At 43.0% G+C, this 21356-nt stretch overlaps 1 protein-coding gene across 2 annotated transcripts; it reads right to left on the bottom strand.

The window, feature by feature from the left end:
• Positions 1 to 5242: 5242 nt before the first annotated feature.
• HAO2 (hydroxyacid oxidase 2) lies at positions 5243 to 21014 on the bottom strand. Of its 2 annotated transcripts, XM_004618115.2 has the most exons (7): positions 20884 to 21014; positions 18923 to 19074; positions 17070 to 17353; positions 15177 to 15386; positions 9163 to 9321; positions 7782 to 7851; positions 5243 to 5389 (listed from the first exon to the last, which is right to left on the bottom strand). In XM_004618115.2, the coding sequence occupies exons 1-7, from the start codon at positions 21012 to 21014 to the stop codon at positions 5334 to 5336; spliced, it is 1062 nt and encodes a 353-aa protein (XP_004618172.2). In that variant the 3' UTR covers positions 5243 to 5333. The 2 variants fall into 2 exon arrangements, with proteins under 2 accessions (XP_004618172.2, XP_054986463.1); XM_055130488.1 differs by lacking the exon at positions 15177 to 15386.
• Positions 21015 to 21356: the final 342 nt, after the last annotated feature.

Here is a 21356-nt window from a genome sequence, read left to right as displayed (position 1 = left end):
CACCTATGAGATGGTCAGACTTTTTTGTCAAGACCCTGAATTTGAGGCTCTTCTTGTTCCTGGAGTGAACAGACGCCATTGGGCTGCACTAGCACGCGACAGGGATGAATGGAGACATTAATGGTGCCCACTCGAGCAAATTGATGACCAACGACATGACAAGTGATACAAGTGATTAGTTCAGTGAACGGTGACAGTTATATAAATCCAGACAACTACCAACCTAAACAAGATGCGGAGGGGCTGGAGCAATAGCATAGCGGGTAGGTTGTTTGCCTTGCACATGGCTGACCCGGGTTCGATTCCCAGCATCCCATATGGTCCCCCGAGTACTGCCAGGAGTAATTCCTGAGTGCATGAGCCAGGAGTAACCTCTGGGCATCGCCGGGTGTGACCCAAAAAGCCAAATAAAAAAAAAAGGTATGGAATGTTTCCTTCACTCCAGGTTTTTGATTGTTTCTTTCCTGTCAATTCCCAGTCCAACCTCACCAATCTTTCCCAGAAAAAAGCACTTTCTGATAGTTAGTCCCATAGATATTTTCCTAAAATCTTTGTGGTTCTTAATATTTAAAGAGTTCATTTGAAATTGGTTTTTTTGTACATTGGTCCAAAAATATTACTGTTAATTTAACTATTGTCTGCCCATTTTCTACTTCTCTTTACCTATTTCTCCCTTTCTCTCTTTTCCTTCCTTTGGGATTAATTTACTCCTCTTTTCCCCCAAGATTTTTGTAGTTTAAAAAAAACTAAAATTTATATGGCCAAAGCTTAGACACTTAATTTATCTTTTTCTTCTCTTTGTCTATAAGCATTTAAAGCTATAAATTTCCCTCTTCGCATTATTTTTGCTTGCTGCACCCAACAATTTTGGTCTGCTGGGTTTTTAACCACTGTTCAGGTAAAAGAATGTTCTAATTATCCTTGCTATTTCTTCTCTGATACATTCATTATTTAAAGGTGTGCTGTTTAATTGAAAAATTAAGAATTTTCTAAATACCTTGCTATTTTCTTGATTCTATTTTAATAATATTGTGTTCATAGCATACAGTCCTTTTTAAAGTAAAATGCATACAGTCTTTATTGTCTTAAAAATTGCATAATGACTGGTGCAACTTTTAAAAGAGCATATATTCTTTATGAATCTAATTTGTAGATTTGTTTTGTGGTCCAATATATCTACATTTCATCTGCAGTCTATAAGTGGTTAGTTCACTCTCTCCATATCCTTGCAGCTGATTTCTTGTCATTTTCATAACAATAATTCTAATATTATTATTGCCAAGCAGATCCCTGGCAGTTGAAGACCTACGAAGCCCAGCCACACCCATGCTCAAGGCCACTCTCCACAAGTTTGGGCGAGCCTCACACATGCAGGAACTGGCAGAGGAGCCCAGGTGTGCGGGATGTGGGGCCAAGATCTCCAAGGTTGCTCCGATTGGGGCTGGGCCTTTTCCACCCAGATCCCTCATTTTCCAGTAGCTAGGCAGTCACACCCAGAAACTGCCCCTAGCACCATGTAATCTCATCAAGGGCCAAGATCCAAAGACCATAAGACCAAGCTACCAAAAGAGAGTGGCGCAGAGTCTCTTGCCCCTGCGCCTGCTGTCTTCACCTGGGCCCCTCGGAGGGGACGGGTTACATTCCCCTCCCCACCCCGAGCAGAGCCTCGACAGTTGAAGACATCTGGAACACAGCCACAGCCATGCTCAAGGTCACTCTCCACACTCTAGAACAAGCCTCACGCATGAAGGAACCAGCAGAGGAACCCAGGTGTGTGGGACTCGGGTCCGAGATCTCCAAGGCTGCTCAGATTGGGACTGGGCCCTTTCCACCCAGGTCCCACATTTTCCAGTAACTCAGCAGTCACACCCAGAAACTTCCCCCAGCGCCATGTAATCCCATCAATGGCCAACATCCAGAGACTATAAAACCAAGCTCCTGGAAGCACGTGGTCGAGACGTGCGGGGAGTGACATCTGATAGCTTAGCTCTCCCTCTTGGAGAACCTGACAAGCTACAGAGAGTCTGTTGTCCTCTTGGGAGAGCCTAGCAAGCTCCCCATTGCGTATTCATATCCCAAATACAGTAACAGATATATACATACCTTCAGAGAGCCCGGCAAGCTACCGAGAGTATCCCACCCTCACGGCAGAGCCTGGCAAGCTACTCGTGGCGTATTTGATATGGCAAAAACAGTAACAATAGGTCTCATTCTCCTGACCCTGAAAGAGCCTCCATAGTTGGGAAAGACGAGTAAGGAGAGGCTGCTAAAATCTCAGGACTAGTGTAATAAAGACGTTATTGGTGTCCGCTTGAGTAAATCAATGAACGGGATGACAGTGATACAATGAATTCTAATATGTGTGAGTGATAACTTACAATTTTATCTTATAATTTTAATTTGCATTTCTACTATTATTAGTGATGCTCAGATTCTTTTCATGTACCTGTGGCTATCATGACTATATAAGTGTCTACTCATGTGTCAATGATTAATTTTTTATTGAGTTGGATGAGTTTTTTATATGTTTTAGGTAGTAATTCCTTTCAAGTTATGTTATAGCACTTGATAGATTCTTTTTTCATTTTGTGGATGACTTTTCTTTAGTTCAATGTAATTGCATTTATTTCTGCTTTGGGTTAAATACAAAAAAGTCATCACCCAGACTTATGCAAAGTGTAACATAAAAGCCTTTTTTCACACCTATGCTTTCTTTCAGGAACTTTATGCTCTTCAGTCTTTCTTTACTTCTCAAAAGTAGTATGCCTTGTGTTCACTTAGGAATATGATATAAGACAATGATCTATTTATTTCCTCCTCTTCCTCCTCCTCCATCTCGTCCTCCTCCTCCTCCTTTTTCTTCTTCTTCTTCTCCTTCTCCTTCTTCTTCTCCTCCTCCTCCTTCTCCTCCTCCTCCTCCTTCTTCTTCTTCCTCTTCTTCTTCTTCTTCTTCTTCTTCTTCTTCTTCTTCTTCTTCTTCTTCTTCTTTTCCTTCTTCTTCTTCTTCTTCTTCTTCTTCTTCTTCTTCTTCTTTTCCTTCTTCTTCTTCTTCTTCTTCTTCTTCTTCTTCTTCTTCTTCTTCTTCTTCTTCTTCTTCTACTTCTTGTTCTTCTTCTTCTTCTACTTCTTGTTCTTCTTCTTCTACTTCTTGTTCTTCTTCTTCTTTTCCTTCTTGTTCTTCTTCTTCTTCTTCTTCTTCTTCTTCTTCTTCTTCTTCTTCTTCTTCTTCTTCTTCTTCTTCTTCTTCTTCTTCTTCTTCTTCTTCTTCTTCTTCTTCTTGTTCTTCTTGTTCTTCTTCTTCTTCTCCTTCTTCTTCTCCTCCTCCTGTGGTTTGCAATAAAGGAAACACCACAATTCTTTTTTTTTCTGCTTTTTGGGTCACACCCAGCGATGCTCAGGGCTTACTCCTGGCTTTGCACTCAGGAATTACTCCTGGCAGTGTTTGGGGGACCATATGGGATGCCGGGGATCGAACCCGGGTCGGCCGTATGCAAGGCAAACGCCCTATCTGCTGTGCTATCGCTCTGGCCCCCCCTTTTTTTAACACCACAATTCTTAACTATAAGTTAAGAGCTTGATTATGGACAAATGCAACAATGATCCAAAAGTAACAACAAGATTAGGAACCTGCTAGGGTTAGGAAAGACTAATCTGGCCTGAGCACCATAGTCTGAGATCAAGATGACCCCAGAAGAGCAATTCTATAAGCTTAATATATCTCTTACTGTGTCCATACAAAATGATTAATATTATGAATGCTTATATGGTTGTTGAACAAGGAGAGGAGAAACACACCCATGGGATTATGCTCTTGGGTTGGTTTTCCTGCTGAAAGAGAATCTGCCCTAGAAGCAGCATCCCCTGAGGGAAAGAACTTTACCCCTATTGATTGTGACCACACTTATGTGTAAGCTCCAACCCCTTATGCTTTGGGAATTTTACTAGGTTGTAAGAGTGGGCTGAAAGGATTCAGATCCAGAGCCAAAGGAGAAGGAGAATGAGGGAGGCAAAAGAAGATTGATGAGAGATTGAGAAGGAGATTGAAGTAGCATGGGGGAAGGAGAATCAAGAGGAGAATCAGAGGAGAATGGACACGGGAATGGAATAAATTGCAACTGAGGCCAACCAACCTGGCCCTTGTTGCTTCCTTCGCCTGCCCATCACTATCGACCTCCCTGGGGTGGGGGAAGTGGCTCGAGACTAACGAACATGGGCTGTGGGAGAGATAGAGTGCAGCTGCCCTTTTGTGTTATACATATAGTTTCTCATTTTCAACTGGTTATATAGTTTACTTATGAAGAGAGCCATGCACATAAATAATTATAATTATAATCAGGGGTATACTAGTAGAATATGCAAAGTATAACAGAACACACTATGCAAGAAGCCAAACGTAAGAATAGGTGATATTTTAACAAGCTCTTCCAAGATTAATGTGACTTTTCAAAGAGTAATAACAGCTGCTATTTTATAGACTTTCTACAGAGAACTAAGCATTATACTCTGGATTTTATGTACATTACCTCACTTAGCACAGTGGCTGGGCGTTTGCCTTGCACTCGGCCAACCCGGGTTCGATTCCTCTGCCCCATCGGAGACCCTTGTAAGCTACCGAGAGTATGTCTCCTGCACAGAAGAGCCTGGAAAGCTCACCATGGCATATTCAACATACCAAAAACAGTAACAAACAAGCCTCACAATGGATATGTTACTATTGCCTGCTCGAGAAAATTGATGAGCAATGGGATGACTACGACCTCACTTAACTTTTTTCCCAACCTAGAAAACCAGATAGCATAAAGTACTTTTCTAGAGGAGGAGATGGAACCATAGGGAGACTGAAAAACTTTCCCAAGTCATGTAGCTTGTCAGAAGCAACCCTAAATATCAGCTGCCTGTATGGCTCCAGAGGTTATATTCAAAAGTGTGTTATTTTGCTAGTATCTATAGACAGAGTATTTTAATTTTGGGTTGGGGAATAATTTATGCAAATCACTCCTCTGTCAGATCGCAAATTTCTTTTTTTTCTTTTGGTAAGGATACACAAGACATGCTAAAATATGATCCACAAATTTTTTTCACTTGGTGTTGATCCACCCTTTTGAGGTCATTTCAGATGATTTCAGGCAAGAGAAGAGCATCAAAAAGTAGGAGACGATGTACATTTGAGAAACTGAAGGGGTTTAGGGGCCCCAGCCATCATGGTAGAGTGGCTCAGGGTTTTGGCTGAGCTGCTGAGTGAGAGGTGGTGTGGGCAAGAACAGTATCTTCCTGTGCTGAATCACTCTTCCTCCATGGGCAACCTTAGTGGTCCATTTATTCACTCTCCTACTTCACAACCTGGAGAACTGGATCAGGTCCTGATTGATCTCAGCAACAGACCGACAGCCTGCAAAAACCATGCAGTAAAAAATTAAATCTATTTTATCTATACAACTAGTAAACTACCCTATCATGGGACAGGTCTATGATTGGGGAAAAGCCTGCTTTGATCTCTGTGGCTCACCTTGGTAAAATATTATGTATACCAAATGCTCTAGCTCTTTTTTCAGAAGGGGAATACCTGGTGATGCTAAGGGATTACTCCTGGCTCTGCACTCATGAATAATTGCTGTTCTATCTCGTTGGCCCCCAGAATGCTCTAATTCTGATTGCACTGGGAATTATTTTGTAGGCCTGGATTCATGTTCTTCTGTATTGCAATTATGTCAACATGGCATGGTAAAACTGGAAAAACATGATTTCAGCACATTTTATTAATTCTTCTGTAATAGATATACCTTCATTTTATCCATTCCTGATAAAATTCCTGGACTGGAGCGATAGCACAGCAGGTAGGGTGTTTGCCTTGCACGAGGCCAACCCAGGTTCGATTCCTCCATCCCTCTTGGAGAGTCCGGCAAGCTACTAGAGTATCCCACCCACAAGGCAGAGTATGGCAAGCTACCCGTGGCGTATTTGATGTGTAAAAAACAGTAACAACAAGTCTCACAATGGAGATGTTACTGGTGCCCGCTTGAGCAAATCGATGAACAGCAGGACAGCAGTGCTACAGTGCTACTTAAAGACAGTAGATTTCCAGATGGTGCTGAGTGATTGCTTTTTTCTGATAATTCCTGGTGAGGCTCAGGGGATGGTTTGGGTGCTGGGGATGGACCCAGCTCAGCTCTGTACAAGGCAGGTGCCTGACTAGCTGCATTGCCTCTCGGGCCCCAAGTTTGGGAACCTTTGAAGAGGGTGTCAAGTTAAGCAAAATAAGTAAGAGGAAAGACACATGTCAGGCATCTCACTCATATGTGGTATATAAACCAATAAAGCAAGGAAACAGACAGCACCCAGTGATAACAGACCTTGGGACTGTGACTACAGAACTGAATTTTCCAGAACTTAAGAATGTAGTAAATGAATGGTGTACTAGAAGGGACACAAGGACAGTGAAGGAGGGCCTTTGCACTTCGGTGGTGGTGAAGGTGCAGCATCTTTGTACACCAAAAGTGAAACATTAACACTCTTCTAACATGTTACCTTATTGTAACTATAATACTGTCTTTCAAAGGGGTCAGACTCAAAGGACTTGAGCACAAGCTTTGCACGCAGGAGTCCTGCAATAACGCTGGCTCTTCAGGATCCTTTTGAACAGCTCTGGATGGGACCCTCAAGCTCCATGAGGGAGTAGCCTCTGGCATGCCACAGACCCCCAAATCTGATTTTTTAGCCCCCAATAGAAAAACTAATTTTAAAAAATTACATAATTACTTAATATATGTAATTAAACTTCTTTCCAGTTGGAGTGTTTTCTGCTTCTGTAGGGACTATTATTTAAAAGAGTGGCCTGGTTTCTCTCCAGCCAGTCTCTTGATTTTCTTTGTTTCTTTATTATTCATTGTGTGTAACTAGGGCCCAGAAGTTGTTAATTACCTTATAGGGAACTATCTGTCTCTGAAGGTTCCTTGGAGATGGAGCATGTCTGACGGTTTTAGTGAAAATAAATGATCTAGCGTCTGTCCCTGCCCAAAACTAGAGAGAACCAGGGACATGTGGGACCTTGCAGGATGGGGGGTGGAACCGGTCCCTCTCCCTGCCCCAAGGAGGCCCCGAGTTGCCGCCCACAAACGGCTCCTGGCTCCTGAACGACCATGATCCCAGAGGCACACAAACCAATCTAGGAACCCAGAGGCTTTTGGCAGAAATCCCTCCAGACTTATTACTAAAATATCAAGAATCCAAAAGCAGCCGCGTGACATCATATACTCTTCATAATCAGCATTAGAAAACAAATTGTCTAATGATGCCTTTTCAATGGGCCTGATTGTTGGGGAAAATTCCAAATAATAATGGTGGGTCTTTTGTCAAAATATTGAATGCGATTAAAGTGGAGAGAGTAAAGTGGAAATCATCTGCCACATAGGCGGGGGGAGGTTGGGATGGGGTGGTAAACTGGGGTTCTTGGTGGTGGAAAATGTGCACTGGTAAAGGAATGGGTGTTTCATCATTGTATGACTGAGACAAACTGGAAAGCTTTGTAACTGTTCTCACGGAGATTCAAAACCTAAAAATAAATAAATATGAATGGTGCTGAATATTGAACCAGGGCTGGCTGCTTGCAAGCCTTACCCAGTGTACTATCTCTCAGCTCTGGGTTTGCTCTTTGAGCCATCCTGTCCCTGCACTCTCTTCCTGACAGCATCAGGCCAAGTAAAGCTGGATTAAGACTTTGTTCTCTTTGTCTTTCAAAATCCCACTCTCAGCTCCACACCAGAGTAAGAATTTCAAAAACTTACCAGTCAGAGTCATGGTAGTGCGAAATTCATTTTTCAAAATGTTCAGAACTTCTTCAACACCACGTTCACCCTGTTTCCAAGATAGGAGGGGAGTGTGGGGCCGGTGTTGGAAGGGAGCAAGAGAAAGAAAAAAATAGGCATGAACATCCTGATCATAATCTGAATGAAAATTCTGTGTGTTCCAGGAGCTGTGAAATCAGAACAAAGAAAGAGAGAAAGAAAAGAGGGGAAACCTAGAAAACCCACACCCGCAGCAGAGGAAACCGAGGTGTGTGTGTGTGTGTGTGTGTATGTGTGTGTGTGTGTGTGTGTTCTTGAAACATCTGAACCTCTCATCACTTATCATCAGAGAAATCCAAATCAAGATAACAATGAGATACCATTTCACACCAGAGACAATGGCACATATCAAAAATAGTAGGAACAATCTGTGTTAGTGTGGATGTGGAGAAAAAGGAACTCTTATCCACTGCTGGTAGGAATGTTGTCTGGTACAACCCCTGTGGAAAACAGTATGGAAAGTTCTCAGAAAACTTAGAATTGAATCGCCATAGGACCCAGCAATTCCACTTTGGGCCATCTACCCCAGGATATAAAAACACTCTCCCAAAAGGACATATACACATCATTATTCTTTGCTGCACTCAGTATAACAGCTATGCTACAGAATCAGCCTATGTGTCCAGATAGATGAATGGATTATGAAGATGTTGCATATATACATAATGGAATACTATGCAGATGCAGAATGATGAAATCAAGCAATTTGTTACAACGTGGTTGGAACTGGAAGATATCATGTTGACTGAAGTAAGCCAGAAGAAGAAAGACAGCAAGATGATTTCATTTATCTGTGGTATATGGTACACTGGAGGAGGAGATGTAGTAAAAGGAGAGGCCTGGATCACCTTTGACCCCAGTTTTTAGCAAGGACAGAGAAATTAAAGGGGTGGGGAGGAGAAGAGTACTGGAAGTAATGGGTGAACAGGCATCAGGGCTTCAGTTATACTGGTATATGGGTGAGTGGCATAGCCATATATCCAGAACACAGACTCAACAAAATTAGAAGCATGAGCTCTAAACTGCAACCCTGCAACCACTGCAACTTTGTAACATGTCTGTCAAGTTGACAGGCAGGGGTAGGGTGGGGCTGGAGACGGATTATGGGAACACTGGTGGAGGGAAGTTGACATCGGTGATGAGGTTGGTGTTAAAATATTACATGCCTAAAACTCAACTATCAATAACTTTATAGATGACAAAAAAATAAAAAAAGAAGAAAGAAAGAAACAGCTGAGTCTGGAGGTCAGATCACAGAAAAGCCTGGAAAGAGAGAGGAGTTGAACTACCCTGCAGCTGGTTTTCACACCGTCCCTCTCACCTGGCAGGCCAGACCCCACAGGATTGGTCTCCCGACAAACACACACTTAGCCCCCAGGGCCAGAGCCTTGAGCACGTCATTGCCAGATCTGATCCCACCATCCATGTATACTTCAACGCGTCCTTTCACGGCAGCCACCACTTCTGGCAAGGCATCAATCTGTAAAAAAAAAGACAGGTATGGTTCAAAATGGTTCAGTTCTCATGATCCAGGCCTGTAAGGCCCAGGGGACCCCCTTTGTGTGGACGGGCATGGAGAATTGGTTCAGGAAGTGATGAGGAGTGTGTCCAACAGTTCCTGCCCGGTTCTGGCGTGAATACAGCTGTTCTTACCCCAGCTGCCACCACCTTTTCCAGGCGCCCAGGTTTTCTCTCCTGGATTTCCTGCCTGCAGATCTCAGCTCTGACCAAAGTGCAGCTTCAGAGTCACTTGTCACAGTATGACACCTCCTCAAATTATGAAGGAGACGTTTTTCATTACACTAGTCACTTCCACAGCTTCATTTTGGAAAAAACAAGTAATTGGTTTTTCCTTCTAATTTTGTACACCTGCTGTAATTTTGTACACTTTATTTTGTTTTAATTTTTCTTCCTTTCTTTTATTAAGGATCTGTGATATTCAAAGTTGCTCATAATAGAGCATTAAACATACAGTGTTCCAACCCCAACCCCACTAGCAGTGTTATCTTCCCTCTACCAATGTTACCAGGCTCCATCCAACCCAGCATTCTTCCCCCTTGAAAGGCACATTGTTAAGCTTGTTTGTTGTAGTTTGGGTTTCTTGCTTTCAGTGTTGTTGACTCTGACTTGGGTACACAGACATAGCACACCTTACCCTACTGCCGACTAATGTGCTGATGTGCCTGAAACCCTGGACTGTACTACTGTTACTTCCAATCTTCCTTTTCTTACTCACCCTCCTCAATTTCTTATCTTCCCTGTCATTCTCCTTTCTATAATCTAAAAGGAAAATATACATATCTCTCACCTTTGGTATTTTGCATTCCCTCATCGAGTTATTCTATATGCTACAGATAAGTGAGATCATCTGGTATTTGTCCTGTTTCTTTTGACTCACATCACCTAACATGATTTTCTCCAAATCCATATAAATTTCATAAAATTACATGATTTGATCATTGCTTACAGCTGCATAGTATTCCATTGTGCATATTAGTTATACCTTCATTACCTACTCATCTCTCATTAATCACGTAGATTGACTCCATATCTTGGCTATTGCACTGAAATCAGTAATGGTGTGCAAATGTTCTTTGGAATGAATGCTTCTGCATCCTGGGGCTAGATGCCAGGGGGAATTGCTGGGTCATATGTCACCTCAATTTTACTTTTCTAAGAAATCTCCACACTATTTTCCACAGGAGTGGAACCAGACAACATTTCTGTCAGCAGAGTTCCCCTGCTGTTTCTAGGGTGCGAGAGCCAGAAATGTTTTCCATCACTAAGACACTTAGTCTTTTTGGCAAAGCAATGGGGACGGGTCATGGCCAGCACATTTGGAGCAGCCCTGTCATGTCTAACATCTCTCTCTACACATCATATTTGAGCAACTTGCTCCTGACCCTGGGGCTATCGGAGGTAAGATAACAGCAGGGCAGCTGCATGATAAAGCAGACAAACTGAAGCCTCTGAAGGCCATTTGAAAAGCAGATTGTCAGTCTGAGCCAGGCGCAGCAGAGCCTGGGAGGTGGGTCCTTGGGTTAAAAGTTGGAAGGAACTGCGTTGTGCTTCTTTGGGAGACAATTCAAGAGGAGTTATAGAAACCTAATGAGTGTTGGCAAAGGCAAAATTCTTCCTTCTGGATTCTGCCAGTACTCATTCTCTGTTCAGTAAGCACACAGGGAGAATTATTCAGTTTCTTTCTCTATCCATTACTAAATCCTCCCCACAAAAGTAAGACTAGCTCCAATAATTTATGAGCTTGAGCCTATTGTAAAATATTGTATTAGAATTAGTTTGAGATTCAATCGTTCATCCTATTTGCTGCATATTGGTGATAGGCTCATATGTGCTTTATGATCCAACTCTGTCAGCACTGTTGGGACCAGCCAGTTCCCTTCCATACCCTCTGTTCCATGTGAGAGGTGGCATGTGGGCACCCCAGGAAGAGCCCCAGGAGAAAACTGGGATGTGTCCTCTGTCTTCTACAGGCCTAGTCCTCCGAGGGATACAGGTCAAGAGTTGGACTAAAGAGTAGGAAGCCTGACCATTCCCTTTAACTCAGTTCTCGTGGAAAGCTGCAAGTTCTCCCCTTGTTCTCCATGTGGGCTTTTGTTTCCAAGTCTGTTTTCCTCAGAATCTGGTGGAGAGGAGGAAACCAGTAATTCATACCTTAAGTTTCATAAGCCTTGGAAAGTACAAAGCAATTGATGTTGTTTTTCTATTTCTTGGAATTTGTCTTAGAGAAGTAATTGAGAATGTGCTAAGGATTTAAGTATGATCACTGTTGCATTGTTTAAATCAGGGGAAGATTTCTCTGGATAGTCAAAGCAATCCCCAAAAACTAAACAGGAGGAAAATGGAGGCACCTTCTTTTCTGACTTCAAAGTGTACTCCTAAAGGGGTCATGTTCAAGATAGTTTAACATTGGAACAAAACCAAGCACTAAGACCAGTGGAGTAAAACTGAAAGTCTCACATGTATGGAGACTTAATTTATGATAACTGAGTCAAGATCATGCAATGGAGGAAAGCAAGGCTCCTCAACAGATGATGCTAAAAAATTAGACTAAATCCTTATTAAACAAGAATTAACAAAAATTAAAGTCTTTACCCATTAAATTATCATAAAAACCTAAACCATGAAATTTTTAGAAGAAAATATAGATTGTAATCCTTGTGGACATTGGCTGCAGACGCCTCAGTAAACTATCTCCAACAGCTAAGGGAACAAAAACGAAAATAACTAAAAGAGTTATATAAAATTAAAAAGCTTTTGGTATAGCAAAAGAAACCACCGCAAAAATAAAATAGCACTCTACTATTTGCCCATTTTACACCAACCAAGGAATTAATACCCAACATACATCAGGAACTCATACAACTGAGCAACAAAAATCCAGTTACAAAATGAACAGAAACTTTCGTTGCACACTTCTCCAAAGAAGACATACAGATGGCAATGGTCTCATGAAAAAATGATCAGATTTTACTTAGTGCTAGAGAAATGCAAATCAAAATCACAGTAAAATATTCTCATACATGTGAAAATGGCTTATATTAAAAAGACTGGAAACAACATGTGTTAGTAAGTTTGTAGAGAAACAAAACTTCCATATAGTATGTAAAGATACACATTGATGCAGCTTCTGTGAAAATGGTATGGAGATTCCTTAAAAAACAAAACAAAACAAAAAACTCAGAATAGGGGGCTGTACAGCGGGTTCTATTCCCAGCATCCCATATGGTCTTCCAAGCACTGCCAGGAGTAATTCCTGAGTGCAGAGCCAGGATTATCCCCTGAGCATCACCAGGTGTGACCCAAAAAGAAAAATAAAATAAGAGGAGCCTATATATTAAAATGTAGTGCTGCGCATAATACATGGATAAGTACAAATGGTAAAATATTGGCATTTTAAAAACTAAAACCGAGTGTTTATGTTTCAAAAGTTGATGAAAATATACCCAAAAATTTACATAAATGATAGTCAGGACTTTAGGAATGATTTTTTATCTTGTTCTTATGTATGTTTTACAACTTCTCTGGTGAATATGGCTTGCTTATATAATAAAAAAGCAAAACAAAATAACCCAAAACTGGGGGAAAATCCCCACTCATTTTTCTTTTTAAATTAAAAAATAAATCCTTTTGCAGGGCTGCTCTCAAATAGTGTTCAGGGACCTTGGAGATGACCCCCAGGCAACAATGCTGATGAGCCAACAGCCATGCAGCTCTTTCCAGCTTTGCTGTGCTCTGGCCCACATGGCAATCCCAGTGATGCTGGCACAGGTAGGAGGAGGGGCATGGGGTGCCCTGAGCCCTAGGTAGCCTGACCCCCTATTTATTTATTCGGCTTTTGGGTCACAACAGCTATGCTATGCTCAGAGCTTACTGCTGACTCTGCTCAGGGCCGACTCCTGGCATGTCTGAGGGGCCATATGTGGTGATGGGGATTGAGCTCAAGACTTCCACATGCAAGGGAAGTGCCCTGGCCACGGTACTAGCTCTCTGACTATTATTATTATTATTATTATTATTATTATTATTATTATTTTGATGGGCTAGGGGGCCCATGAATTATATGGGGGCCTCCCACTCACAGGCTCTACCTTATAACTCTACCACTTGAGCCACATCTCCAGGTCCCACGCCCCCTGTCTCTGGGAGGAGCCCTCCTAAGAAGTGCTCCAGAGAGTTTGGAGACTACTTTCAATGGGGCTGAGTCAGTGGGGTGGGCATCCAAAGCTAGAGTCCAAGGATGCAGAGATGCTCTGGGACCACCAGGGCCATCGTGGTGGTGCTTGAGGGTTCTTTAGTACTATACCCAGCAGTGCTGCTCTAGTACCAGGTTCACACTGTGCAAGCAGTGCACAGAACCCTAATTGCTGAGCTTTCTCCCCAGTCCCCATTTCTGTTTCTTAAAATAAGTCAAGAAGTAATAGAAGAATCACTTAGGAAATAAGGTAATCAACATGTCCCTCAAAAAATTAACAGAAGGGCTAGAGAGATAGCACAGCAGGTAGGGCATTTGCCTTGCACGCAGCTGACCCGAGTTCAATTCCCAGCATCTCACATGGTCCCCTAAGAACTGCCAGAAGTAATTCCTTAGTGCATGAGCCAGGAGTAAACCCTGTGCAATGTCGGGTGTGACCCAAAAAGAAAAACAAAAAAGTTAACAGATATGTATTTAACATTCTTTTCTGATCTGTCTCCTCTTCATTTCCCTTCCCCAAATATAAAATACACGAAATCCCATTGATCGTCCAGTGGCTCAAGCTGTCTCAGTAACCTCTACATTTGTCCTATCCCTGAGATTTTAGAAGCCTCTCTCTTCTTGGCCTTTCCAACGATGCCGCATTGGAGGCTCTTTCAGGGTCAGGGGAATGATATTCAGCTGGTTACAGGCTTTGGCATATGGATACACCATGGGAAGCTTGCAAGGCTGTCCCATGTTGGCAGGAAGCTCTCAGTAGCTTGTGAGTTTCTCCCAGAGGGAGAAGTAGGTTATAGGATATTGAGCGGCCACTTCGCAGCTGCGCGCTTCTGGGAGCTTGCTTTTAAGTCTCTGGATGTTGGTCGTTGATGGGATTACACACACTTGGGTTCCTCTGCTGGTACCTTCATGTGTGAGGCCTGTTCGAACATGTGGAGAGGGGCCCTGAGCATGACTGTGGCTAGGTTCCAGTGGTCTTTGGCTGCCGGGAGCTCTGCTCAGTGCAGTTGGAAGGCTGGAACCCATCCCCTCCGAGGTGAATATAAATACACATATATTCATAATTAAGGGGTAAGACCAGAGACTGTCTTAGATTTCTAGCAAATATTTCATAGGTCATTTTAAAGTTTCGGGTAATTTATTATCTGAGAAGCACTACTCCTTCTGAGGGTGTGCCTTTGAGAAAATATGAGCTAAAATCCATGTATAGAGACAAGTTTCAAACTAAGTACTTTTACAGTGAGGCAGGGAATTCAGTATTTTCAGAACTTTTCGTTTTTTGAATTTCACTTTAGCCATTTATTGATTGTACAAACATGGACAAGTTACTTAGCATCTCCAAACTCAGGAATACCACCTGCAAAACAGACATCCCAGCATACTCATCCTACAGAACTCTTGTGTGAATTGGACATGAAGTTAAAAAAAATACCCGGGCTCTTATTAAGCTCTAAGTAAGGAATAGCTCTCTCCCATCACCATCAATTTACAGGTAGATAGGATCAAATGTGGTAATGGGGGAATGTGCACCAGATTACAAAGATTTGTCTGTTATGGTCACCCCCCCCCCCACACACACACACCATTCACAAGCACACCCACTCTGATGTTATCCTACTTACAGAAGCAGAAACCTCATCAAGCTGCCTTCCACCGTGGTTGGAAACGATGATACCTTGGACATTGTGCTTCACAGCTAACTCTGCATCCTCTTTCGTCAGGATCCCTTTAAGAATGATGGGCAACTGAGTTATGCTCTGAAACCAGGAAAGGTCATTCCAGGAGATGGATGGGTCAATGGGAGTCATTTGGAGATTAGGCATCATGTTTCCCTGCTGAGAATAAAGAGAACCTGAGTTTCAAACACCTCAATACTGCTTGAGTGATTCCAAAGATGAGACAATGGTGGAGTGAAAGGGGAGCTACAACATCCAACCAGGCTTCTCTCAGCTTCTTTTCTTAACAAAATTTATGCAAAATTTTTCTATTTTAATTGTATAATAATTATACAATTACAACTTTGTCACAAACAAATCGGAGACGCAAACACAAATAAGAACTTGTCCCGGCCAGAGCGATAGTACAGCTGGCAAGCCGTTTGTCTTGCATGCAGTCAACTTGGGTTCAATCCCCAGTATCCCATATGGTCCCCCAAACACCGCCAGGAGTTTTTCCTGAGTGCAGAGCCAGGAATAACCCCTGAGCATCGCCGGTGTGACCCAAAAAGCCAAAAAAAAATTAAAAACCATTTTTTTAAAAAAAGAACTAGTTCCTATTTTTTAAAAAAAGGTAACACCCACGTTTTGGGGAGAAGTGCTTGCATCTCAGAAATTATACCATGTATAATTTCTTTCTCCCTTTATTTTACTTTTTGGGGTACCCTGGTCTCTCTTCCCTTGGAGATCACTGCATTCTCTTTCAAGCACATAACACACACACACACACACACACACACACACTCTCTCTCTCTCTCTCTCTCTCTCTCCTCCTTCCTTCCCTCCTCATAATCCATAAATGAAGTTATTTTACTTCAAGGAAATAAAAAAAAACCTCCTTAAGATATAGTTAGTGGGATAAGCAAAATAATGTTTAGGCCCTATCTTGTTAATAAATCATCAAATAGAGCAAATACAAATCAAATAAATTAGATTTTAGATATTCACAGTGTCATGAAGAAATACTTCAGTAAACCTAACAAGGTATTATGTGATATTTATCCTTTCTCTTTTTACCCTGCATATATCAATTAACTACAAACATGTGCTTTGAAATCTGAGATAAGAAAGGATTTCTCCCTTACTCATGGCTGTTTCAACATGGCTATTGAGTGTAACCACTGAGTCACATGGTTGATCATCACTGATGCCCACTTGCTGGAGAGGGAAGAAAGCACTGTTACTTTTGTACAAGGGATGAAAATTTGGCCATGGCTCGCTTCATCTGGGACATCCCAACCCATCTAACTGTGGGTTTTCATGGAGAAAGTGCCTAGTTCAGAGATTCCGAGCAAGTGTGCTGTAGAGGCTCCATGGTGAATTCTAAGTGTGCAGAGAGAGTTCTCATGGCAAGCGAATTGGGCCTAGACTGGCTATACTGCAAAGGGCAGTCATCGGGACTCAGAATGTCCCCGGGGGTTGGTTAATCCAAGTGGGCCATCCAAATTTGTCATTTTGCTGGGTGCACCTAACTTGCTTTATTACTTTCCTATACCATGAAAAACATCCTTTCCTTCCTTTTCCTGTGTCTCAGCTTTGCCATTTCTCCAGCCAGAACAGTTCTGGGGCCAGGTTGGGCAGCTGCAAGGGTGAGAACATTTTGTTTTATGTTCTGTTCATCTGGAAGCTCTGGGGAGCAGGAACCTGATCTGCCTCCTGAGCTGTTGCATCCTCACTGTTGGTTGGACAGACAGCAGATACTGAGTAAATTCTCATGGAGAGAAACACGGGGAGGACTGGGTGGAGATTTGTCTCCTGTAATGCCTGCCTATTTGATTTGGTGTGTGTTATCTTTCCTACCTCTTTTGAGAACCGGAGATTCTTTAGCAGTAAGTTTGACTTCAAGTCCAGTTGGTTTCGAATGTCATGTCGCCTGTTGCCAGCTATGGGGACATCCACAGTGATCACCAGAGCTTTGAAACCCAGGGATTCCACTCTCCGGATCAGCTGTTTGTTCAGCTGCCGGTCTGGCAGCACGTAGAGCTGGAACCAGCGCAGGCCTCTGGGGGCACTAGTGACAATGTCCTCCAAAGTGCAGCTGGCATACGTGCTGGTGATGTAGCAGACATCAGCGGCCTGGGCAGCTGCAAAGCAAATCCCCAGCTCTGTCTGTAGGGCAGCGGCATCTGTGCCAGCCAGCAGGCCTAGTCTGTGCTGCCCCGCTCTGTTAACTAAGACCAGTCTTGATGTCATTCTGCTCAGCTGGAGGGCAGGAACAGGGTGGGGGTGGGGGCGGGGGCATTTCATCAGACTCAGGTCCCTAAAACTATCTCAGTCGACAAACCTGTGGGCCATAGAAAAGCAATTTCAACTTGAGACGTCATTTCATTCCCATACCACATTGGGCAAGCTGTAGTTTTCAGAGGAAAGATATTTATCTTCTAATTCCTGAAACAGAATGGATTAAGGAGGGCAGGGCCGGAGGAGTGAGGAAATGTGATTCCAATGGAGAAATCTGAGCTTTGTAGTTTACGAAAACACTACATCTGAGGTGGGAATTGTCAGTTGTAACACTTTTCGGTGTGTAGCCTGAGTCTCACTTTTTTCTTTTTCATCTGTGAAATAGGAAAGTAATAATATATTTTTTGTAAATTTGGGAGATCAAAACTAGACATGGCAAGTGATGGGGAGAGGGGATAGAAAAATAGGGGGTAGGGCAATTTCCTTGCATGTGGCTGACCTGGGTTCAATCCCCAGGCCTCATATGATGCCCTGAGCACGTCCAGCAGTGATCCCGGAATGCAGAGCCAGAAGTAACTCCTGAGCACTCCTCTCCTCTTTTCTCTATTCCTCCTCTCTCCTTCTCCTCTCCTTCCCTCCTTCTCCTTCCTCTCCTCTCTTCCAGCCCCTCTCGTCTTTGTTCCTGCCCTGCCCTTCTCCTCCCTTTCCCAGTCCTCCCCTCCCCTTTTCTCCCCTCTCTTCTCATTACATTTTTAAGGGGGAAGATAAGGGAGGAGGAGGATGCGAAACTGCCTAGAAGGAGAGATAACTCAATAAGAACTTTTTGTTAGGTTGGCAAGATAGTTTAAAGGGTCAGCATATAGGGGCCCCAAGTTCAGTCACCAGCACTGCATGATTCACCCCACTCCTGGTGGCCCAGAGCAACACTGGGAGTGGACCCTGGACCCTCTGAATATTGCTTATCCCCTCCCAACAATCTTTCAAATATGAGGAAGTCAATGGAGGAGAGAAATGGACCGTCTGAGCCTGTGTCACATACTTGTCACATACTTGTCTGATGTCACATACTTGTCTTTCGCACTTCCTCCTCTTCATTTAGCCATACCCCATGTTAGACTGGGGAGACATGGATCCTCAAAACATTGAAGCATTCTTAGTCCCACAGTGGGGCTAGATCCCCTCTTATTAGTGATGTATTGGTGGGACTTTCACACCGTTCTCTTTGTCAGTAACCTCTTCTCACTCTAACCGTTTTTTTTTTTTTGGTGAAAAATGAACATTTTCTCAATCATAGGTGAAATGTTATGCCAACATAGCTTTAAGCATTTTTCCTCCAGCCTCCTTAATTCTGACCATGTTTGTCCTATCTCCCTTTCCTAGGGAACTCCTGGCACCGCCTGCCTCTGCTCTGAGGTCACTTATTGCCCTTTTGAAGCCTTTAGAAAGGACCGTAAGTTGAGGCGGACACATACCTCTGGCTGTGCTCATTTCTCCATCAGGCCAAGCCAGGCAGTGGAAACCAGTGGGTGAGATGCAGATGGGGGCGCTGACCTCCTGCCCTTGGATCGTGGTCCTGATGTCCACCTTCGACACATCCTTCAAGTAACGGGGACGAAGGCGAATTCTGTGCTAGACAACAAAGACATATCCTATTACTGGGGTTACTTTTCATCCGGAGTCACTCCTGCTGTACACACCAGGTTCACCTGGCAGGTCTACACCGCAGTGGGCTCTGAGCAGCCTCTGGTAGGTCAGTCAGGTCATATATACTGACTGGAGGCTTCTCCCCTCCTAGAAGCTTCCTTTCTTTAAAATGTGGATTGTTTACTTACAACAATATAGAGGGGTAGCGCTTAGCACCCCTTTATGGTGTGATATACACTGCAACAGCACCCCAGCCACCCCCGCACCTGAAAACCTCCTGAAGTGTCCTGATCTGCATTGACCCTGCTAATTCAACGAATCCCAAGAGTGCACGTGCTTCATGCCACCTGCTGTCTTGTCCTGTCTTGGTCCGTGTTTCAGAGCCACGCCTCCCTGACCAGACTCTGCATTTAAATGCTTTGGTTAGTTTAAATTTTTATTTTGTTTTTGGGGGAGACACACTGGTGGTGCTCAGGGGACAATATGGGGTTTTGGGGATCAAACCCCAGTTCATCAGTGTGCAAGGCAAGTGTCCTATGGACTGTACTATCACTGTGGCCCCTGAATGCTTTGGTTATTTAATTGAAACAAGAATTAGAATGGAAAGGGAGAAGCAGGAAAGCGTTTTAGGCTATTTTTCTCAGGTGAGAAGCCGGAAATAGCATATAGATATTTTAGGCTCTGCAGATCATATAATTTGTGACAATAACTCAGCTCTGCTGTTTGAAGGCAAAATATGTCGTTATTTACATGTTATAGATGCTTCTTTTGAGATTTTTCCTGAAAAACTTTAAAAAAACACAAAAATATGTCTCTGTCCCTCATCTTTAGTTTCTGGGCCATGCAGAGGCAGATAGGCCAGACTTGGGCTCTGTGGTGCTTTTTCTGATTCCTGCTCCCTTCCCACTCTCCGGCTCCATTCTTCTGCCTTAAATGAATCTTCATCCCCAATACTTCATGTATTTTTCGTCCAGCTTTGAGCCTCTCTCCTGTGTCCAGTCTCTCTTTGAAGCCAGCAGTCTAAGAATTCCAGAGATTTAGGCTTATCCAGCTGGTGTCTCTCTGCTCAGAGCACCGTGATTGTGACCCTAGGACTCCTGTTCATTCTTGGCAGGTGGCAAAGTTGCTGGGATGCAGAGAGGAGTGGGGGGTTGTTATGATAGAAAATTATTATATGTATCCTTGGTTTTACAGCTTATTTATAGAATGTACTTTAAAAAGATGGTTTTGCTTGTGGGTGGAAAGTTTTAAAATGTTGCCCAATCTGTCTGCATATGGGATGAAACTCCCTGTTCCCAGCTAAGAAAATGCTGATTTTAGAAACCCTCATAAGATCCCATCACGTATGAGTGCCCGAGTTGTTTCAGCATGAAGCAAAGTAATGATGACTTTCCAGTGATGCCCAATACAAACAGGCTCTTAGACCCCTGCACTTAGTCTAAAGCTTCTGGAGCTCACCTAGCCTAGACCCACCGGTATGACCAGCTGGTGTAGTGAAGACCTCCTTGGTCCCCCACCATAAATTATCTCCATGTGCCTGATTAAGTGAATACCCGGTTTCAACAAGGTTTCTAACTTTTACTAGTTCTGCAGCAACACACAGATGAATTCTCTCTTCATCCATCCTCTTCTTGGTCAACTACACCCTAACTCCCAAGAAAACCCAACACCATCACCACAAAAACAATTGTTCTATCTCGAGTACTCTTGAGATTCTTGGAGGCAGCACCACCTCATCCAAACTCTCACTATGACTACTTGATTTTAGGAAGGATACAGAAAACCAAACTTTTTAAATGCTGCAATGTTGTCGTCCCGTGTGATGCCTTCACCAGCTCCTCCATCAATATAATCCCAAGATGGTTTAGACAGCCGTTCCTGGGCAAGGGCCTGGAAATCTGTCAGACACACCAAGGACATTTCTGGATCTTCAAAGACAAAAATTCAAAATAGACACAATTCAGTAAGAAAATTTCAGACAGAGAGGAGTGAGTCTAGCATTAAGTGTTGTATTTTAATAATAACCTATATTCTCTATCTCAATGGAATCATATAAGCCAAAGAAGCAGGGGGTGATGCTGTAATACCTCCATTCTCCCCACCACCCCCACTCTAAGTCCTGATTATTTGGTCTTCAAAATGTCCCTCAACATTGTCTTCTTATCATCACACCCTCTGCCTAAGATCTAGTTGAGAATCCCCCACCTCTTTAAAAATGATTTTTAAAAAAAGTCTTGGTTTCTTGGTTTTCAAATCCACACC

The sequence above is a fragment of the Sorex araneus genome, chromosome 3, assembly GCF_027595985.1.
Source record: "Sorex araneus isolate mSorAra2 chromosome 3, mSorAra2.pri, whole genome shotgun sequence".
In the NCBI taxonomy this organism is placed as follows: Eukaryota; Metazoa; Chordata; class Mammalia; order Eulipotyphla; family Soricidae; genus Sorex; species Sorex araneus.
Note: the sequence above shows the minus strand (reverse complement) of the source record. Positions and strands in the feature narration are given on the sequence as shown.